The sequence below is a fragment of the Convolutriloba macropyga genome, chromosome 13 (assembly GCF_964194025.1).
Source record: "Convolutriloba macropyga chromosome 13, txConMacr16.3, whole genome shotgun sequence".
Classification (NCBI taxonomy): domain Eukaryota; kingdom Metazoa; phylum Xenacoelomorpha; order Acoela; family Convolutidae; genus Convolutriloba; species Convolutriloba macropyga.
Genome location: NC_134480.1, coordinates 40,886,132 through 40,907,466, shown reverse-complemented (window position 1 = coordinate 40,907,466; position 21,335 = coordinate 40,886,132). Strand labels below are relative to the sequence as shown.

At 35.6% G+C, this 21,335-nt stretch overlaps 1 protein-coding gene across 4 annotated transcripts in view; it reads left to right on the top strand.

Annotated features, from left to right (window-relative positions):
• The first annotated feature begins 3,859 nt into the window (after positions 1–3,859).
• The window catches only part of LOC142352232 (uncharacterized), a 69,348-nt gene continuing 51,872 nt past the window's right edge, over positions 3,860–21,335 (top strand). For 2 of the 4 annotated variants that reach the window (XM_075404690.1, XM_075404689.1), the window contains exons 1-5: positions 3,860–4,082; positions 10,910–11,041; positions 11,803–11,904; positions 16,335–16,622; positions 16,955–16,997. In XM_075404690.1, the coding sequence (XP_075260805.1) occupies positions 3,966–4,082; positions 10,910–11,041; positions 11,803–11,904; positions 16,335–16,622; positions 16,955–16,997 (682 nt within the window). In that variant the 5' untranslated portion in view covers positions 3,860–3,965. Of the gene's footprint in view, positions 4,083–10,909; positions 11,042–11,802; positions 11,905–16,334; positions 16,623–16,954; positions 16,998–19,880; positions 20,352–21,335 lie in introns of those variants that run through there. The other 2 variants (XM_075404691.1, XM_075404692.1) reach the window with 2 other exon arrangements.

Here is a 21,335-nt window from a genome sequence, read left to right as displayed (position 1 = left end):
ATAATTGGCACAGGTTTCCAGCCGATTGATTGTAAAGTTGATTCATTATAAAAATTGTCCTTAAATAATTTGATTTCTTCGTACAAGGACAGCGAAAAATTTCGTGTATTTGGCATAGTTTATGTTAAAGAAAATTATTCATTATTACAAAAAAATATTGCTGTTTACCACTAAACCTCTAGAAAATTTGAGTTCCACTGAAAGATTAAATCTCATAGGTACTTAGCAAAAGTACAACAAAAGGGCAGCAATTAAACATGGCCAGCAGCAGACACAATGAACACAGGCCAGAGAAAGCAACCACAAATACTGCCAGACAGAAGACTCCACTTCCTCTGACACGCAGGGATACTCCACGCTATTCGCGGTGAAGACAACCACCCCAGACTCCAAGAATATAGTTGCATCTTTGCAACACAAAACTTTATCAACGTTATCTCATTACAGGCCGAAGCCAACATAAAGAAGAACACAAAGAAACGAAACATATTTCAAGTGAAAACATACTTACCATTAGTGATGAATTCAAAATAATTCCATACTTTACGTTACAACACAGAAGACACTGAAAACAGACATATTATTCATCAATTAACAAAATATTTGGATTTTTGTGCACACTACATGTTACAAGGTGAGGTCTTGTCTAGACCAACACTATTCTTAGAATACTACAATAACAAACACTAAAATTCGCTGATTAAACATCTACGACGAAACAGCAAAGTTACACGCTACGCTTAAACAAGAGGGCTTTTGGCAATTGGAATGCGAAAAACTAATCCTAGAGCTATTTTGAAAACAAAATTAATACTGCAGGATATTTATTCAAAACGTCTGATCACCTACAGATGTTATTAACAGAGCCCAGAGATATTTTCTTGAAAGTCTCATAGTTTGAGGATATTATTTCTAATTAAAATGGCTTGATGAAAACTCAGTAGGTCATAAAATATTCTTAGCCTGGCCACCTAAGGATCAAATTTAAATCCTACCAAAACACTGTCATATTCTCTCAAAATGGTTTCCATAGTTTACCTGAGTCTAATAGTTACAGCAAATATTTTATCAAGTCATTGCGAATATCAGAACAACGGCATAGAATTTGTTTATCAACAAAAACTTTTGTTAGCTGAAAAACTTATTAACGTTCAATTTTTGGTTCCCTTGCCAAAACTAAATGAAACAATTGACGAGCAAATTAAATATCTTACAACAACATTATCAAATGCTTGGAGCAAATACGAATTCGGTTGCGACTTGTCAAATATGTCAACAAACGAAACATCGCTCAACTTTGAATTAATTTCAAAACACGTTGAAAAATAATTACAAGCAGCCAAAGTCGACATAAAGGAACTTCAGGAAGAACGTTTCGAAACGATGGGATCAACTAAAACAATGAGGAATTACTCAGCTAATAGAAACAAGAGAGGAGCTGGCTTAATAGCATTTGGAGCATTAACTGCATTATCAGCAGGGGCAGGCATTGCATGTTCATTAGGGTCAATATTTGGAGGTTGCGGAGGATCAAGTCACAGTCAAGATGATATTGACTATGCCTTGCAGGAATTAGAAGAAAATAAATACCGCTGGACTGAAGTCAACTCAAAACTGAACGAAAAATTTTTCATAATTGCTTCGCAAATGAAAGATATACAGAAAACGCAATCACTTCTTATTGAAACACAGAAAAACCATACCATAACTTTAAACAGTGCCATCGATCTACTTAACAACAACACGAGACGCTTAATGGCGTGCAATCAGTATTTCTACGCACGAGACGAGATGCTACAAGTTCAAACAAATTTGGCAGCTTCACTTCTTGCAATTAACAATGAAATTAAAGCTTACAGAGTTGCTGTTTACGCCTACAAACTAAATTTACTGAATTCTGTCATGTCAATGGTTAACAAAGTGATACCGATGTCTTTACTACCACGATCGATGCTATTTGAAATTCTTCAAAAAGTAGCTTTAACCCAAGTTCACCAAACAGACAGATTGACGCTTGCTATTCCAACGAATCAGATTCTCACGTATTACGAGACAAAAATTTTAACAAATGTTGCTGTAGTCAATTCAGGAATGATTTTCACCTTAGCAGTACCTTTTGCATCTGGTTCGACAGCTCTCAACTTATATAGAGCAACTCCAGTGCCAATGCCCAACGGAGGAGAAGATGGTTACGCGTCTCAGTACGAATTGGAATCAAATTACATTGCAATAGCTGAATCTACAAACCGCATAGCATTACTCTCACAGCCACAAATTGACAATTGTGTGGGCTCCAGTAGTTTTTCTGCATGCATAAATGGATTCTCATTGGAAACCGCAGAAAACACGTGTCTAGGTTCACTATTAATTGGCAATCAGTTCTCAGCGTAACAAAACTGTAATATCTTAACGGTCAAACTCTCTATTAAAGAAAAAGCAAAGAATCTCGGCAATGGTAAATGGCTGATAACATCTTCCAGCAAAAACTTTGATATTTTTCTCAGCGATTTAAAAAATACTGATCATCTTAAACGAACAAAACTTCCTGGATGTCAAGTATGTGTGTTAGAATTGAAATGTGAAACAAAAATCGAGACTAGTTCAATGGAACTGAGAGCAGATATGTTTTCTTGCAAAAACGATAGTGCGATAAAAATCGACATTAATCTAGCAGATCCTCTGCTGCATCTCTTCAGTTAGCTACCAGATTTATCAGAACTTCCACATATTTCATCAATGTCTGAAGCTCGCAAACAAATTATTGAAGAAGTTCAATTAGAAAGGTTAATGGTGCCCGATTTTCACAGAAAATCGCTTGTCAAATTAGACGAAATCTCTGAACCTATTATTCAAAACATGAAGAACTTGAGGCCAAGTATTCAGAACAAATTTCGAGAAGCTGGAACTTGGAAAATGTCCTTAACGATTGGGTTCTGTTCTTTCTGTATTTCATTACTATTGCACTTTGGACTCACGTATGCTTTACAATGTTATCGTCAACGCTATGCTAGAGTTTTTACATCGGTGGTTGGTGAAAAGAGAATTGAATCAAAACCGATTTTGGTTGTCTTTGCAGCAGACCATCAGTATTTACAATTACATCCTATGAGTAAACTTGCAAACAACAATATTGTTTTGAGTGAACAACAGTTGAAACAACTCTTTAATCTGACAAATCAAGAGAGTGCTCCAGTAGACTTAGACAATATGCAACTTGTTTGTAAACAAATCGCGCGAAGCCTTACTACGCAATTCTGATTAATAACCGTTAACTTATTAAAAATTATAGATACCCATTGCATGCGAAAATTTTGTACACAAACCATAACACCAAAAGCCGTCTTGTTAATGTGGTTTCAAATTCCTTAATGAAGGAATTTATAAATTAATAAGCAGTGTAACATCAAAATTAAAGAAGCGCAGAGTAATGTCTAAACTTTGATTGGATGTAAAGTTAAGCCATTTCTTTAAACTTAGTTAAATCTTATTGGTGGAAAAATGCATGAATTATTATTGAATGAATAGCTTACCATTAGAAGGATTGGATTAGAAGAAGTGAAGTTGTAGAAAGATATTGTTTAATTTGAAAGAAGAAAGTTTAGATGGAATGTAGAAGAGAATTGATTATTAGAATTCGTTGTTTTGGCAAACTGCAGGAACCACATCCGAAGACCTGAAATATATTCTTAATAATATCAGATGCTTAACAATAATTTAGGTTATTATTGCGCATATAAGTATTTGTATCTGTGAAAACTGTCGTTCACATCCTAGAACCTAACAGCGGGAATAACATCCCAGTGGTATATCCACGAAGTCATAATAATAATAATAATTCATAATTTTGTTTTCCTTTCAGATTCTTATTGAAGCTTCGAAGTGTTTCCCATAAACTTGCGTGTCTGTATATTTGGCGACAAGTGTTATACTACTCCAAGTGTCATAAGGAAATAAAAATCATAGGCATGGCATCTACATTTCCTTCTGTGGCTGATGTGTGTCGTGCATGTGCGGATGGTGACCTGACTCTGTTGAAGATTCTCATATCGCGGAAGGCGCCAGTTGATAGTCTGTGTCAGCCGGTGGGTGACTTCACATTTTCGGGGAGCAATTTTTGGTTCCTGTTTTTATTTTAAAAAATGAGCAGTTCTAGACAGCTAATGTATTGATCTGACAGTTCATTTGTTATCCAAGTTAATTAAGAGAGAGACCCTGTATGAATAAAAAATCAATTATGAAAATAACAACATTGCAGATATAATTAATGAAACTTCGAAAACAAACAATCAGATGTCACCTCCCAGGTCTTGTGAGGTGACCTCTGATTGATTGTTGATTGAGGCCTTTTCCTCTTTTGCGTTCCCCTTTTTATGAAAATGGTCAGGTGGCCAAAGCAGAAGACAAAACAACCGCAACAGAGCAAAACAACTTGACTAGAAAACATAACGATACTAACATATAACACCAGAAGTATCCTGTACATTCACAGAACGAAACTTGCAAATGCACTGTCAACTTCGGAATACGATATAATCTGTCTAACCGAAACCTGGCTAGCAGTGGATGTCACCGATGCCTCGCTATTCCTAAATAATTACATTGTTTACAGAAGTGACCGAATTATGACGGACACTAGAAGTTGAAATCACGGAGGTGTCCTAGCCGCTATCAAACAAAATACCAAACATTAAATATATTCCTCAAAACTCACCAAAACCGATCACTTAGTTATCGAAATACACGCAAACAACAACTCATTCAAATTTGCTGTCTCTATAATACCCCTTCACCCAGCATTTATCAATGGCAAGTGACTGAACTACAAGAACTGATAAATGAGACTGCAAAACGAAAACGAAAGGATGATCTAAATTCCTGTGACATCATCCTAACTGGAGATATTAATATCGAATAGACAAACTGGCTAACGCTTGCATCAACAAACTTGTATCAAATCCAATGCCTGGATCTGATTATTGATTTAAATCTCACTCACATGCCGCAACCCAATTGGATGTCCTTCTCTGTGACAACCCAGAGCTAGTGACTGCATGTAACATAGAAAACTCACTCTTACTCTTACAGCACGTAAATCAATTCTCAGATCACAAACCCATTGTAACCACACTGAACCTGTCTACCACTGTCGAGTCACTGACTCCAAGTAGCCACAAATACGCATTCAAGAAAGCCGCTTAGGATGTCTTAAATGAACCAATCTTTTGCGAACCTTTCAATCCATACTGCTTCAATAACGTGGACCACCTAGTAAAACAGTGGTGTGACTGGTTATTGGAGAAAATTGACAAACACGTTCTCCGAGTAACACAGCACAGATCCAACCTTCAACCTTTGATATCTCGAACTACATCACACCCAATGAAACAAATTGAGACACGGAAACGCAAAAGGCTTCAATCAAATTATCAAGATCAAAAAGCTTGAAAGAAATAATTTAGTCCTCAGAAGACTTAGCAGAATACGAAAAGACAGTTTTCGAAGAAAGAATTTTCAGCAGGATACAGAAATAACCGAAGTGCATGCGGAAAAATCCTACAATACCACCAAACGTCAACTACAAAGATGCTGAATCAATGAATGAAACAATAAATGCGAAATGCTTAACGACTACTTTGCAATTGTTTTTGGTCGTAATAAAAATCAAGACCTTCCAAATGACGAAAAACGCGACATGAACCGATTAACAATTTGCCAAGATCAAGTCAGTGAAGTTATGGCAAAACTAGACATAAAAGTCAACGGGTCCGGAAAAAATTGGAAATTTGATTCTCAAGGCATGCTCAAAAACACTTAGCAAATCATTAACGTTCATCTTTCAGACTTTTATCAATAAAGGCATTTTCAGAGGTATCTGGAAAAACAGCCAGGTTACACCTATCTTAAAAGAAGGGAATAAAACACATGACTTATTATGCTGCTGTTCGAAAGTACTGGAAAAAATTGTCTTTGATGCAATCTACTGCAGTCTCAAAAGCAAACTCCATGATAGCCAATTTGGATTTCGCAAAAACGTCTGCGACTGTTCAACTCCTAATCTTCCTTCATCAGATATACGAACTTTACGATCAAAAATCTATAGAACACTTAGCTGTCCTATACTTACACTTCTCGAAAGCCTTCGACACTGTCTCACGTCTGATTATACAAAAAATATAAAACTTCGAAATCGTAGGAAAACTACTCTACCTCCTCAAATCATGCCTAGTTAATAGCAAACAAAGTGTCAAAATTGGGGAAAACAGCTCTTCACACGCTACTCACAAGCGGTGTTCATCAAGGCTCTATTCTAGGTCCACTTTTGTTTCTTCTCTTCATCAACGATCTACCCGAAACTCTGAGTGGCACAATAAACTATGGATATGCCGACTGTTTCAAAACAATTCCAACGAACCAAAGCTCACTGAATGTTGCTACAAACAAAATTGAATCTTGGCTGCAAACAAATAGGATGCAACCTAACATCAAAGAATCTACTATAATAAGTTTCAAAGGCGACCTAAAGGCAACCCTGATGTCAATAACACTAAATTTTTTGGATACACAAGAAGAATTGCGACTCATGGTGTACTGTAAACTGACTAGGAACGATAACTGCTCCGGAAGAGCAACAAAAGCAATAAAGGCTTTTTACCAAATTAATCGCAGCCTTTTTCACAAATGCACGATCCAAACTAAACTAAATGCCTGTACCGGATATTTGGTTCCGATAGTTACATATGCATCCCAAGCCTTGTTTCAAAGCAGAGCCAACATGGAGCAAATCAAACGAGAGCAAAAACTTGCAACAAAATGGATTTTAGGATCAGTGGACCATTACTAAGACTTACTATAAAACTCCTACCTTTAAGCTTATACATAGTAATACATGATATCCTAATACTACTCGCAGTACTAGAGAACAAATACGACATCCCTCAAACGATTAGAATACGACATATTCGAATCAACGAGACAATTGGATAGAGGCGAATTTCAAATCAACAAATGCAGACAACAGCGAACCAAAGATAACTTTTCAGACGAACGAAGCAACTGTTCAACAGTCTTATTCGAACCTGTTCCTCTTTTCGAGAATTCCAAAACAAAGCAAGCCTGGCAAACATATATTTCAAGTATTTCTCAAACTCATTTAACGAATTGAACAAATGCACATGGAAACTACTTTCCAGATGTGCGAGCTGCAACATATAAAGGAATATATGTTAACTAATATAAACGACTGTAAATGGGAGAAATCCCTGAACGCTGCTCAGATTTCAATTTCAAAGGTTTGAGGAACAAGTTAACCGTATTTATTTAAAAAACATACAAAATGAACGACTGCTCACTGCTCAGTTTAAACCTGCTGTCGCGGCAATGCATGTAGTTGCTATATTGCCTCTGGTCATGAAAACTCGCATTGCAAACATTGGTCGGAAATATAACGTCGATGGTTGTGACACAACAGGCCAAGTAGACTATTTGAAAGCGGCTTTTGATAAACCTGAATAGATCGAAACTTTAGATGCAACTTCCCACGTGTCGACAAAGCTATGAAGTCCTTCGAAATGGATAATACCGATCTAATGGAATACCAGAGGTTCTGTCTTTGGCTCAAATGGTTCCTGCAGATTTATAAAGCAAAAGTGGAAGAATGTAAAATTTTCCGAGAAAAGTTAGGCTTCATGACCAGGTCTTTCCACAAAATTTGGACAATTCTGCGCAACACACGTTTGCATCTCTCAGAGAATGAAAGCAAATTTTCAGGCTATGATGTAAAAATTGAGAAAGAAATGTTAAAATACACGTACCAATCGCTATTAACTCAACATTCAACAAAAGTTAAAGAACTGTATTCTCTCTAGTTCGTCGACTTTACTTCTGCCAGACGATGGAGCCCGGTAAAATTTTGGGTGTAATAGGTTTATCTGAATTACAAATTCTCTTCCTGAAAGGCATATTGATACACAAGCATGGAACATGTGCTCGTTTAATTAAGCAAATTTAATGAGATTATATCAAATGAAAATAAAATGAGACTGTAAAATGAACAAGGAGGCTCGGTAATGTGCGTTCGCACATAATGTTCCGACCCCGCTCATCCACATTTTCAGCTTAATTGTCTACCATATAAGGACGGGGTAGAAAACTTTCAAAAATTCAAGTCTTTAAAAAAAAAACTGGTTTATGAATAAAAAATTGCATCCAACTCAAATCATTCAGTGGACTAATAATGTTGCTTGAGAGAGCCGATGATATTTGCCATTAGTACGAATACAAGACAAGCAACAAAATCAAACAACAGCAACAAAGATTGATAACATCCAAAACTTGATGTCTGTTTGTAGAAAAATTTAATAACAAAGTCTAAATAGCGTCAGATAAAAGCTAAACTAAACAAAGTAACTAGTTCATTGTTCATCACTAGAAAAAAGTATGGAACAAGTCGTTAATGATAGTCGGTAACAAACAGACAAAAAACAACCAAAGCGGATAACTTGAAAATTACGCTCATCTTTTTTGAAAAAAAATTGGTTGCAAAGTAATGAAACACAATACATTTGAACTGAAATCGTTAAATAGATTGTAACAGAATAGTTTATAACTCCCTAAGATAAGTCATTGGGTCCTGTTATTTTTAAGATATTTTTCATACGACTACAAAAAAACATCAGATACAAAAAAAATCATAATTTTTGCGAGAAAACGGTCGAAGCCGTTATAACGTTAATCTTTTCCCAAAGAATAAGAAGTGTTTGGTTGCGCGTTTTTTGAACGCCAATAATTTGATATGTGATCACTCACTCATTAATGAGACTAGGTTAAAAGTAGAGAAAAAAGATGAGTTAAAACAACGTTTGTATTTTGCGAAAACAATTTAATGATCATGAAAATCTTTAGCTATAAATTGCAGTAAAATGGGTTTTTTCCTCTAAACGACCTCGAATTTGTCAGAATTTGTGGTACGTTACGAAAAAACCGTCGAATACAGACAAAGCATCGTTGAAGCTGCTAACACCATAATATAATTCACTTAAAACATTAGATGTGTTCTGTGTTCAATTTCGCCTTCCTTCTATGCCAGCAATGTGATGTGTGAACTGTAATTAATGAGAATAGGTGAAAAATAGACAAAAAAGAACGGTAGATAAAAAAATTTTAAAATCTTTCACGTTTGATTTAAAGTCGTGAAAACCATCAGCTAACAACCAAAATCATTTAACAGGCTCCTGTGTTCCTTTATAACAAGCCATTGAGAACTCTTGTAATTCAAAAATTCTCATACGTCTACAAGAAGAAAGGCAATGAAAGACAAAGAGAGAAGAATTCTATTAATTGTATATTCAATTGTGCCTGAGTTTTGAACACCAATAAAGTGATAAGTGACCTATCAATAATTTGGTAATGTGACAAAAACAATAAAGAACCTGAAAAATGGGCAAATGTCGAAAAATCAATTTTCTGAAACTAGTAGCATGGAAGCTAGAAAACAGTTACTTAAAGCGTAAAGCTGCAGTAAAGATAAGAATTCAATTAAGTCGAATATATATTCTGTCTTTGCTGAAGCTAAGTTTCAAGTTGACCAAAATTTGGGAAGAACAGTGGCAAAGCCATTTTTTTTTGAAATCAAATGATTCTACAAGTCAAAAAGATATGAAGTTTTTGACTAAAAATATAAAAACATTAGCTGGCAATTGTTTATGGAGTCAATTGTACCTGTCAATGGTGAGTCTTCTTGTGAATTGTTCTGTTCTGTGATGAACATAAAAAGGTGATAAATTTTTTTAGAAAAGAAGACAGCCACTGATCACAATCCGGATTATTTTTGGGATTTTTGAACTCCACGGTCAGACCAAAAGTACCCTTGCTATTAGTGTTCGTTCATTAAGAACGTGAAATTGTGTCCAATGTAATTGATAAAGATAATTTGACAGAAAAATATGTCAAAGAAAAATGATGCTGTTGGTATAATTATCGAGTTATATTGGCTAAAAACCGGCAAAACTTCAAACCCAAAAAATATAAATGAAAATTTTTATCGGTACCCATCTATCGTTAGAAAAGAAACAAACAACGCTTTTTAAAACATTTTAAACTTACTTTAGAAAAACTGACAAAAATAAAGGCAAAAATTCCAGTAAATGTGAGTAAAAAGAACGGAAATCCGTCTATTATTCACAAAACTTCAAACCTCGATAACTCCATGTAAAATAGAAAAGCAAGAAGTGTTTTTTATTCCATATTCTATGCCGAACGGGCTTTCTAATGATACCAGTCTCAACTCTCTTCGATCAATATATCGATCGGCCAAAATTGACTGAACAAAAAAACTCATTTGAGTATATAGTCCCCCCCCCCCCCACTGAAGTGAGTCGGAACAAAAACTTTGAACAGCGAAATCTAAATCAGAACTTAAAAAACGAAGCACGACTAGACATCAAAGTTTATGTTTTATCTGAAAACAAATACTTAAAAACGCTTTTCAATGGAAGGATCGTCAACTCACATTTAAAGAATTGACCAAAAAAAGTTTCGAGTTCCTAAAACTATCATAAACATTTAGAGAAGCTTAGATATCATCAGCGAATTATATTTCGAGAAAGCCACCTCTAGCTCGCTAGTTTTCTCATGCAACTGACAATCAAGCCCACACAATCGTCTTTATTTAAGAACCAAGATCAGTTCTGCATTAGAGCGTGACTCAATCGTGTGCATTTTCTAATTTTGCTCGCTCAAACAAAGTGCTCTCATCAAAGCTTCGATTAAGACAGTTGCCGAGAAGAGAGAGCAGCTTCTAACTTTTTAGTAATTTTTGAAATGTTTCTTTCGGTTGTCTCGCACATCATCAGCTTGTTAGCAGTGAGCTTAACAAAACTTTTTGTGTAAATGCTGCGAACGGCTTTTGTAGGTGTACGTGAGAGGAGGTAAGCATCTAATCAGTGGCTGGCCTCCCGTGAGAGTTGCTGCCAGATATGCGCAGTACAGGGTATTACAACTTCTCCTCAGTCTGGACTCTGTGGAACCAAACAAAACCAGTCTTGTTAGTCGCAACAGAATTTTTGGATCTATTCTGTTTTGGCCCCCAGTGTTTTTACTGAAATTTTTTTTGCACGACTGCGCATGGAATTTCTATTTAATAGGGGAAGCATAAAAAGGGTTTTTGTAAGAGCTTAAAACGCGCACGTTCAAGTTTGCAGGTTTGAGCATGCCTAAAGTCTGCAGTGGAAGAATTTAAAATATCAGAAGTTCCTGCATACCTAGCCAGAAATTGACTTCCATGAACCTTCTGCATTTTCAAATTCAAACGTGCAAATTGTGTGTTTTAAGCAAGGTTACAGACTGTGCAAAAGTGACTTAGAAGTTCTAGCGTAGCAACCCGAAACGCTACGCGGTTCTGGTTAAACGCCAGAACTTCTCTGGCTTCAGGCAGAGTTGCGTAACTTATGCTGAAATAGCTCTTATGAAGTTGTCTTGAACGCTTGCGATCTGTATACGTAGAAAAATGAATAGCATTTCTTTGACGACAAAGACACGAGCTCCGTAATAATAAATACAGATCTCGCCCCCACGATAATTTATTACCACTATTGATTAGCATTTTTTACAATAATTTAAAAACCGTACTCTTTCTCTCGGAACTAAGGATTCTCCCTCGGATTCAAAAACTGACTCAGAATTTCGGCATCATTCTGATTTGTATGAAAAAGCTAGACAGCAAATTTAAGTACAATTATCGGTAAAAAATTGTTGAATATTTTTTTGGTTCTTATGAAAATGAAACTAATATCTTGGTGACTTTAGGATGATGGTCGGACAGCACTTCACGATGCGGTGGAACTTGGAAATCTTCTCATTGTGGACATGCTGCTCAAAGCTGGATCCAATCCTCTAATGCGAGACTTCGTACGTTCATGTTGCAATTGCACATCATTTTCTCAACGAATTTTTGTGAGCAATTAGGAATTAGAGGAATCTTTTAACTTTCAGATATTTTGCCAGAGACCTAATTGGTTAGCGCAAAAATAAGCCTATCGAGTTCCCATTTTGATATTCATTCTTTGTTAAGTATAGGGTTTTTTGAACTATAACTTTAAACGCTGTTTTTACAGCCAATGCTCGTTATTAATGGGTCACTGCTGTAGCCCATTCTGTTTACTTAGTCAATCTAGCATGCACTAAAGCAAAATTTGGGCAGCACTAATTTCATATCTCTATGTTCAGTTTCGACCATGCAATTCGTTGGACCCATGTTTCAGTCACTGAACATCTTGAACTTTTTACAATTAAAAGATTTTGAACTGTGTTGGGACGTTGTCTTTTCGTATGTGCTAAACTTTGTAGCTGAACAAAGAGGAAGAGAAGAGTAAAGCGAGAATTCTTTGGCTCACGTGCGGCTTCGTCGAGTTGTTTTTAACCATTTTTTCAAAAGTTTTTATAGCTGCGAAAGCTGAGAGGAGCTACCGTTAGCATTCTCTTGTTTTTATTAGGGTGCTGTCTTTTTTACGACGCGAGGAGGAGTAATGGTTATCTGTTTTTTTAAATCGGTGACTTCTCTTTTTACAGGATGTGTTTTTGAAGAAGTCAAATGCTGCACGTGAAGTGTTAAGGCCAATCTGCTGAGACAGAGAGAGAATTTAAGATCGGTTTTTGTTAAAGCATCATTCTGAGAGGGAACGAAAAAACTAGTTTTTGATCACGTGCAGCTTTGTCAAAGCGATTTTTTAGATTCAACTCTTAAGTTTTTCAGCCAAAGGCGTTCCTCTGAAATAACTAAGCTAGAAATATTACGTTTGGCATCATTTTTGAACTTTTGAAGCAAATATTAAACTTTTAGATACGATTTTGAGCTATTTTCATTTTTGCCCTGCTTGACGTTTTGTAGCAGTTTTTGTAAATTTCGACCTTTTTCATGGCTTCTGTGGAGGGAATTTTTCTGGCTACACTTAGTAGTTTTAGTGGTGTATGTTGTCTGTTGATTCGATTGATTTTGAGTTGAGTTTTGTTTGTTGCAGAGAGTGGCTAATTTTAATCAAAAATTGGACCATTTTTTTTTATTTTTTAAGTGCTTTGCCTTTTGTTTCTGAATTTTTAAGCTTTTAGCAATTGTTTTTCGTGTTCACTATTCAATATAAATTCTATCGGGTTTTTCGTTTTTTTTTTTTCGGACTAGTTTTCGGCTGTTCATCGACTGCGCAGCACAATGGTTTAAAGATTCCCCGGAACAGCTGTTCGGATGTAGTTTGCTGACTTTTTAAAGCAATTTTGTAACAGTTTTGTTCATTTTTCCTTTCCCTTTCCTCGGTTTTCTCAATTTAGCGCCGTGTCATTTTTTTATAAATCAGATGGTAGTCTTTTATTGAATGATGGCTATATTTGTTGCAAGCTATTTTTGCAGGCTATATGTGTTGCAAGGTATTTCCACAATAGCTTTTTCTGAGGCGTTTTGTGTTCACTAGCGTTCAACTTTTGTTGCGTCCACTAGCCTCAGTTCTCTAGCCTCTATAGTGAGTCATGTTCAACTCTATTTAATTGTTTTCATCCATAGCTAACAGTTTTCATGACTTGTTTTAAAAAGTATTAGTGATTAGTTGTACAATTCCCGTTTTTTTATTGTTTTGTTGTTCTGACGTTAGTCATTATTAAAAGGTCACATTTGCGTTTTAATTAGGCATAATTGAATGCACTCAAGGGTTTCAGTTTAATGCTTATAATTTCACTGGCTTTGACATTTATATACGACAATTTTGAACTTTTGATTGTTGCCTGCATTTGTTGCTATTTTGCTGAATGGTCACCCATCTGTTTGTATTGAAGTTTTTCTGCTTTCTAACTTTCGATAGTGTAATAGATGTTGCAGAGTTCAAATTTTAGTTGGGTTTCTTTGCCACACTTTCCATGACATCGTAAAAATAGGTTATGTCAAATGTTTAATTTCCTTTTTTGTCGCCCATTGGTGTTCTACAAAGTTCGTGTTCGGTCTGAACTCCCATTGGATAACTGTTTGAAGTTGACTTTGTAGAATTTAATAACTTCCATAACCTTATTTTTCTAAAAGGAAAATGAACTAAATGTGTTTTTAGATTTTAGTATTCGTTCTGTTTAATAGCCGCCCTCATCTTCTCAGCTGCTATTATAGCGTTCCTATTTTTTTTACTTCGTCGAACAAAAAAATGTTTCGCTTTACCTCATTTTGCCGCTTTTTCAACATTTTGCGTGAAATATTTTTGACTTCTCTAGGCAAGTTTCTCTCCTCTCTCATTCTGTTTAAAGTGATTTTGAACATCAGTTGCTCAGCAAAGCAATTCAAAATGAACAGAGTAAAAAAAATGAAGTCAGAAATAGAAACGGGATAAACCCATAAAGCCCAATTTTAGATGCCCGCTATTTGAACGTCGTGCCTATAAGTCTTAGTTACCATTTCTGGTGCTTTTTGGTATTGATAGTAGCCCCTGTAGCCTCTCTCTAAAAAACAGAAGTATGTTCAACTACGAAATGCCATCAAAATAAATCGGACTTAAAAAATGTTTTTGTGCAAAAATCTTTTTTTTTTTCAATATCTATTTCAATCCCAATCATGCGTATTGGAATCAACGGCAGCTATTTTCCGGCAATCTGCCGGGTATGTTTACTTTCGAGGACGTTTTGATATATGATTCGCTTATTTTAGGAGCTGTTCTTAAAGAGGCTGATATTGATATTTTAGTTGATCAATTTTCATAATTGTAATTAAGGGCTGGTTCTGCTACGTGTTTTCATTGTCTTCAACTTTCGCTCACGTTGTTTGTTTAATATTAGTCACGACTTTCACGTTTGACTCCTGACTTAACACACGCTGTTTCAACTGAATGGATTTCAAATTATTGTACCCAGTGATTTAAGCAATGTAGAGTATACGTTTAGGGTCGAAAGAGAGAGCAATCAAAAGAACAGAATCAAAAGAAACGGGGTTAACCGATAAAGCCCGGTCTATAAGTCGTGCATTAAGTTATCAAAGTTCATTAGAGCAATTGCCAGCTGGCATTAGGTTTAAGATCAATATTCTGAACTGTAGGAGATGAAATAAGTAATTGTATGTGGTTACTGAAGCCACACGACAAATTCAAACTCTTCGGACACTTCGAAATTCGAAACAAGTTCTTTCAACTTTTATCTCTTTTTTTCTGTTGCTATTTCGATGTGTATCAAGCTCGTGGTTGTTGCAGAAAACAAGCACATTGAAAATAATGATCAGTCTTTTTCCCGCGGTGGTTTTTTTCATGGGAATGAACTTTAGTACGTTTTAGTCCGTAAGCTAAACTCTAGTGTTTCCGAGTAAATCCGTAAATTCTTTCGATCTAATTGATAGCCGCCGTTTGCCTCTCCAGGCATCACTCGCTGTTTCAACTGAATGAATTTCAAATTCTTCCATTCATTGTATTGTACGGTCAAGGTCAGAAGAGCAAAATCAAAAGAAGCGGGACTAACCGATAAAACTGGATCACTTAAGTCATAGTGCAATAAATCAATCTATCAATTTTTGTCTTTTCTCTTGTTGGAATCCCGCTGTGCCTCAAGGGGGTGAACGGCGGCTGTTTTCCGGCAATTTGCCGGCTATGTTTTTGATCACTCTCTAAAAATTTTGAAATCAAAAGGAGTCGTTGCTAACTGGGATTTGTACTAATTTAGGGATTTTTGGCTGATTGATTTGTTTGATTGCATTTGTCGGCAACTAAGTACAATTTTTTTTGCTCTTCGTCATTTTCTTTGAGCAGCTGATCATTTTCTTTGACATTTTCGTCATTTTCTTTGACACAAAGCAGTTATTTTCTATACGCTTTGAAAAAAAAAATTGAATAATTAAACATTTTTGTTTATCGTACGGCTTTTTTTCACATTTTCATTAAAATGAGAGAAGTTTGAGAATCTTGTGGCTGTTATATTGTTTTTCGAACAATCTAATGGTTCTGTGTTTTATGCGTTCTTATGTTATATAAAACTAGAATTGAATTTATTTTACTTTTTGGGCTCATTTGTGGATTTGACTAACTTTTCCCAGCTTCATTTGTTGTGCTAATAGATACTAGTTATTTCAATTGTTAGTTTTTCGGAAAGGATGACTCTTCGAGTCGTTCCAGAATTCTTTTGGGCTATGTTTTTAGAGATCTTCACACTTTTTGATGATTTTTCCAATTGGTGTGATGATTTTGATCACGCCAAAGCATGATGCGGAGGGAAAAAGCAAGTTGTAAATTTTTTACTCTAGTATTCTCAACCAACTGCATTGAGGTCTGCAAAATGGTTTGAAAACCGCCCCAGAAGCTGAAACTTATATAGCTATATGTGTGGTTTTACAGAGAAGTCAGAATTGCTTGGACATTGCTAGGACGGAGCGAAACACGACTGTGCTGGAAATACTGCTGGAATCTGTTTCCAATCCAGTGAAAAGTACGTCATTCTATCCCACTGGCACTCCCACGTACACTGGTGGGAAAAGTCCTCTGCTGGGCGGTGGTTTTGGGGGAGAGTCAGATGTGGGGGCTGATAGTGAACCTGGGGTAAGGTTGGGAGGGTACACCCCAATTACGACCCTCTCTTCTGAGATAGGATGGAGACCCCCTCTGAGGAACAATTGGATGTCGGAGGTAATTACCAAGCAATTTTTTAATCTTTTTTAACTCAATTTGTATCGTAGACGTACGTACTATATTCGAGAAAAATAGTTTCGAGGCTTGAACTTATCGAGAGCTCATTAAATGGGAAACTAATATGAAACATGCTTCCTTTAAAGTTAGTAATTCGGACCAAGTTTTGAAAAAATGGGCTACGGGAGTTGACCTCTAAATACTATGCGTGTTTCTTGAGAGTACTAAACAAAAATATGTTCTTTAAACTTTTTCTTAACCGTGCAATACGAATGTTCCTGTAACAGTGTATTTTGAAGAAACCATCGTCTGATAATACTGAACATGTTCAGAACTCAGAGGGCAAAGAGCCGAATGCGAGCTTGGACGAAATTGGTAGGTGTTCTTAACCATGGTGAGCGTGTGAGAGCATAGTGTTTTGTTCACTCTAGCTTGTGTAGATTAACCCTCTATCTACCATAATAACTGACTTGCTTTCTATTTCCATTAATTTAATGAAATTATAAACTTAAGAATTTATTTAGTTTTGTATTTAATACATTCAGTAATTTGTAATTAGTAATAATGCTGCCTTCCTCTTATTTAGCTTCGGATTTTTAACAGGATTTATTTCTATCATTTCGGAGAAAAATTTTGTCTATTTTTTCCGAGAACATTTTGCGCTCATAAAATTCTGTTCATTTTGTTCAGCGTAATTGATCTCCAACGAAGTTTGAGGCAATTATTGGAAACGCGTGTCTTATACAGAATTTTTCATTTACTGCTTTTGTGCGCGAACATTTTTTCGGTTTCACTTCTCGAGTGACTTTTTCAGGCTTGACTTCTTGATTTAATTGTTATTCAAAAATTAAGTCTGTTGCTAAAACAGAGATTGGAAGGCCCGGATAGCCCAGTGGTTAATGCTTCTGGGTAGTACAATGGAGGTGGTGGGCTTGAACTCCTCCCAGTCGGGGGTTTTGCACCCATAAAAATTTATCTCGGCTACAGCCCTCAATTAAATCTCCCAGCATGTTCAGGAGCTATTTGCCCGACCTTAGTTGGTTTATGTTTGACTTCACTAGGCTACTTTCTTTGTTCTTCTACTATGCTTAAAGTGCTTTTAAACAGCAGATGCTCTACATAGCAATCTAGAATGCACAGAGTCAAAAGTGAAAAATAAAAGTCACAATAGAAATCGGAGAAACCCATAAAGCTGACTAATTAGTCATGTCTAATATCCATTGACATTAGTACCAAACCCTGAATCCTCTCAGCAACAAACATGACTGTCTATCTAAGAAGTGCAATCAAAACAATTCGCACACAATTTTGTACAACAATCAATTTTCAGTTTTTTCTTCGGACGGGTTGATTTTTATTTGGAATCGATGTTATAGATGAGGATGCCTAAAGAACTTCTTTGTTTTCTTTTTAATAGCCGCCCTCATCTTCTCAGCCGGCTATTATAACGCTCCTATTTTTTACAATTCAAAGAATTTGAATTATATTGGGGCGCTGACTTTTTTTTTAAGATCTATTCACACATTTTCATGATTTTTGAAGTCAAATTGGAGTAGTGATTTTGGTCACGCCGAAACAGGAAATGGAGCGAAAAAGCGAGTGGTTTTGCGGCGTGAAATTTTTTCGCTCTAATTTTAAAGTAGAGTGAGAAAACGGTGTTTGAACAAAAATTCGGTTTCTCGGTAGTGGTTTTTTGTTCACATGTGGCATTTTGACATTGATTTTCTGTTTTTTTCTTATTTTTTTGATGTGATTTTTTTTAAAATGGTTTTTTCAATTCACTCACAGTCCATTCTATTTCTAGTTTTTCTGTTTAGTCAATGAAAATTCTTTGAATTGTACGTCAGGACTTGTCCTGCTATGTTTTTTTACTTCGTCGAACTTTTTTTTCGCTTTACCATTTTGCCGCTTTTTCAGCATTTTGCGTGAAATCTTTTTGACTTCTCTAGGCTAGTTTCTCTCTTCTCTCATTCTGCTAAAAGTGGTTTTGAATATCAGTTGCTCAGCAAAGCAATTCAAAATGAACAGAGTCAGAATATAAAATTGAAGTCAGAAATAGAAACGGGATAAACCCATAAAGCCCAATTTTAGATGCCCGCTATTTGAACGTCGTTCCTATAAGTCTTAGTTACCATCTCTTATGCTTATTGGTATTGATAGTAGCCCCTGTAGCCTCTCTCTAAGAAACAGAAGTATGTTCAACTACGAAATGCCGTCAAAATAAATCGGACTTAAAAAATGTTCTTGTACAAAAATCTTTTTGTTTTCAATATCTTCTATTCTTTCAATCCCAATCATGCTTATTGAAGTCAACGGCGGCTATTTTCCGGCAATCTGCCGGGTATGTTTACCGTTCTAATTTACTTCTTCAAAATACTGCCGTGTTCTCAAGAAAACGCCATTAATATTTGACTGCAGTCAATCTTTTTTAATCTAAATGTTTTGGTAAGATTCTTTTCACTTGTTTCTCTTCTCAATTGATCAAATTATTTATGACACAAAAATATTGTCACTAGCAAACTATTGTTGCAGTGTTCTTGTAGGTGTTGTTTGAAGCCATTGATCTATAGAAAGACCATGAGTTTCAAAACTACTTCGAGAAAGATTATTTAAACTTATCAAAGTTGGTAATTTTCATCAATTTGAACCCATTGTCTTTTGCCAACGAAAGGATTCAAATTTTTTTATCAAATCCTGCGAAATTACATTGCATGCGCACAATTATGTTAAATTGTATGATAAGATCTATAAATACGGCAACCCCGTTTTTCACAGTGAGTTTCTAAGAAGTTTAATCACGTGATTTTTGTTGCCGAAAACGAAAAAGTTTATTTTAATAAAACTCTTTTCTCCCATATAAACAGAAATTAGCCGATAGCGTTCACAGATTTTTTTCTATTAAAAGGTGAAGGCATGTGGACAGGCTCTTAGATGTTTTAACAAGATGGAGTATTGAAGAAGGTGTGAGAAAGAGTTCTTTAGCTCCTTTGTGACTGAATCGATTATCTCCATTACGTGATTTTGAAAATATAAGTTTCAACAATTTTTGTGATCTATTTTGGTGTTTTTGATGTAAATACTCTTAGGCGCCATTCAAAGAAAGTTGTTTCTACCGTGATTATTAATGCTGATTTAACACGTAATCTGCGTTGCTTTGTGAACTCCGCCGTTCGAATATGATGTGTTATAGTTCTGCTTAATTTTGTAGCTTTCTATTGATTTTTGCACCATTTAAGAGTTCATATGAGTGGCGTTTTCTTTCTCACAGTAAAAAGCTCATCTGTTGTAATTATGACGTGGTGATTCGTTCCAGGTATTCAATGAGTCAATTTAAATGTAAAAATGACCGGTCAGATAATGTGAACATATTTGGTATCTCTTGTTGTTTAGAACTTGCCTACAAAGTTTACGATTTTGTTTACGTTATTTGATGTTTGTCTCTCTAATGACGTTAACAAGAAAGTATTTGGTTTGTGATTCTTGATCTCTATGTGTTTATTCATTTTGCAATTCTGATATCTTTGGTTAAAGTAATAGTTCCCGAAGCAATGGATAATTATTTGAAAGCTACGACCAGTTTAATTCGCGATGACCCGACGAGGGCTGCGCTGGAGCGTATGATAAGCCAGATTAAAAAGACCAATGATGAGAATCGGGAAGCGTTTATGGAGATGAAATTTTGGCGAGGACATGTGGACGAGCGGCTTAGACAGCAGGAATTGAATTTGTGTAAATTGCTACTCATTTTACCTATTTGTACCATATGTAGCTCTTTCCATAGACCTGTGTACTAGCGTGAACATGGACCTCAAAATAGCATAATAGGACAGTATAGTATTTCGGGATGATATTGTCAGGAAATTTGTACTCAGCTGATTTCTTTTGAAAATATTAGATTCCAACCGATAGTAGTCGTAGCGGGTAAAATTTGACTTTTACAGCTTCTTCCTTTCTCCGGATATAAGTTTAGTTTCTTTTCGTTTAATCTAATGGCTTCTTGCTTAGGATGTTGATTAAATTTTACTTATCATTCTTAAATAGCAATTAATTGGTACTAGTTGATATTTAAAAGACAATTTTTCGTTCTTACAATACGTCTTTTTTAATAGCCGCCCTCATCTTCTCAGCGGGCTATTATAGCGCTCCTAATTTTTTACAATTCAAAGAATTTGAATTGTATTGGGGCGCTGTCTTTTTACAATTCAAATTCAAAGAATTTGAATTGTATTGGGGCGCTGTCTTTTTTTACGACTCGAAGAGGAGTATTGGAGAAGTCCTTTTTTTTTAATCAATTTTATTGGAGCGATTTTTGAAGCTGGAAATGAAACGCGTAAAAAAATTTGGAGTGATTTTGGCGTTGAACAAAAGTGAAGAGTGGAGCGAAAAGAGAGTGGTTTTTGTTCATACCGCTGTTTTTGAGAGAGCTAGAAATTGATGTGTGAAAAAATTTTCTCTAAGCGAGCGAAAAATTTTTGTTCACGTGCGGCATTTTAAAGCAGTTTTTTTCATGTTTTGGTTAAGAGGTTTGGTTATGATTTTGTTTTAATTTAAGGGTGATTTCGGTAGTGGTTTGAAGGTCTCTGGATAGTAATATGAATTTTATGATAAGTCGGAGTTTTAATGTATTTTGCTGATTTTCGGGCTAATTTTTTTGCGTTTTTTTTACGATTATTTTGTTTTACTGGCTCAAATGGGTATTGAAGAAACCCCTTC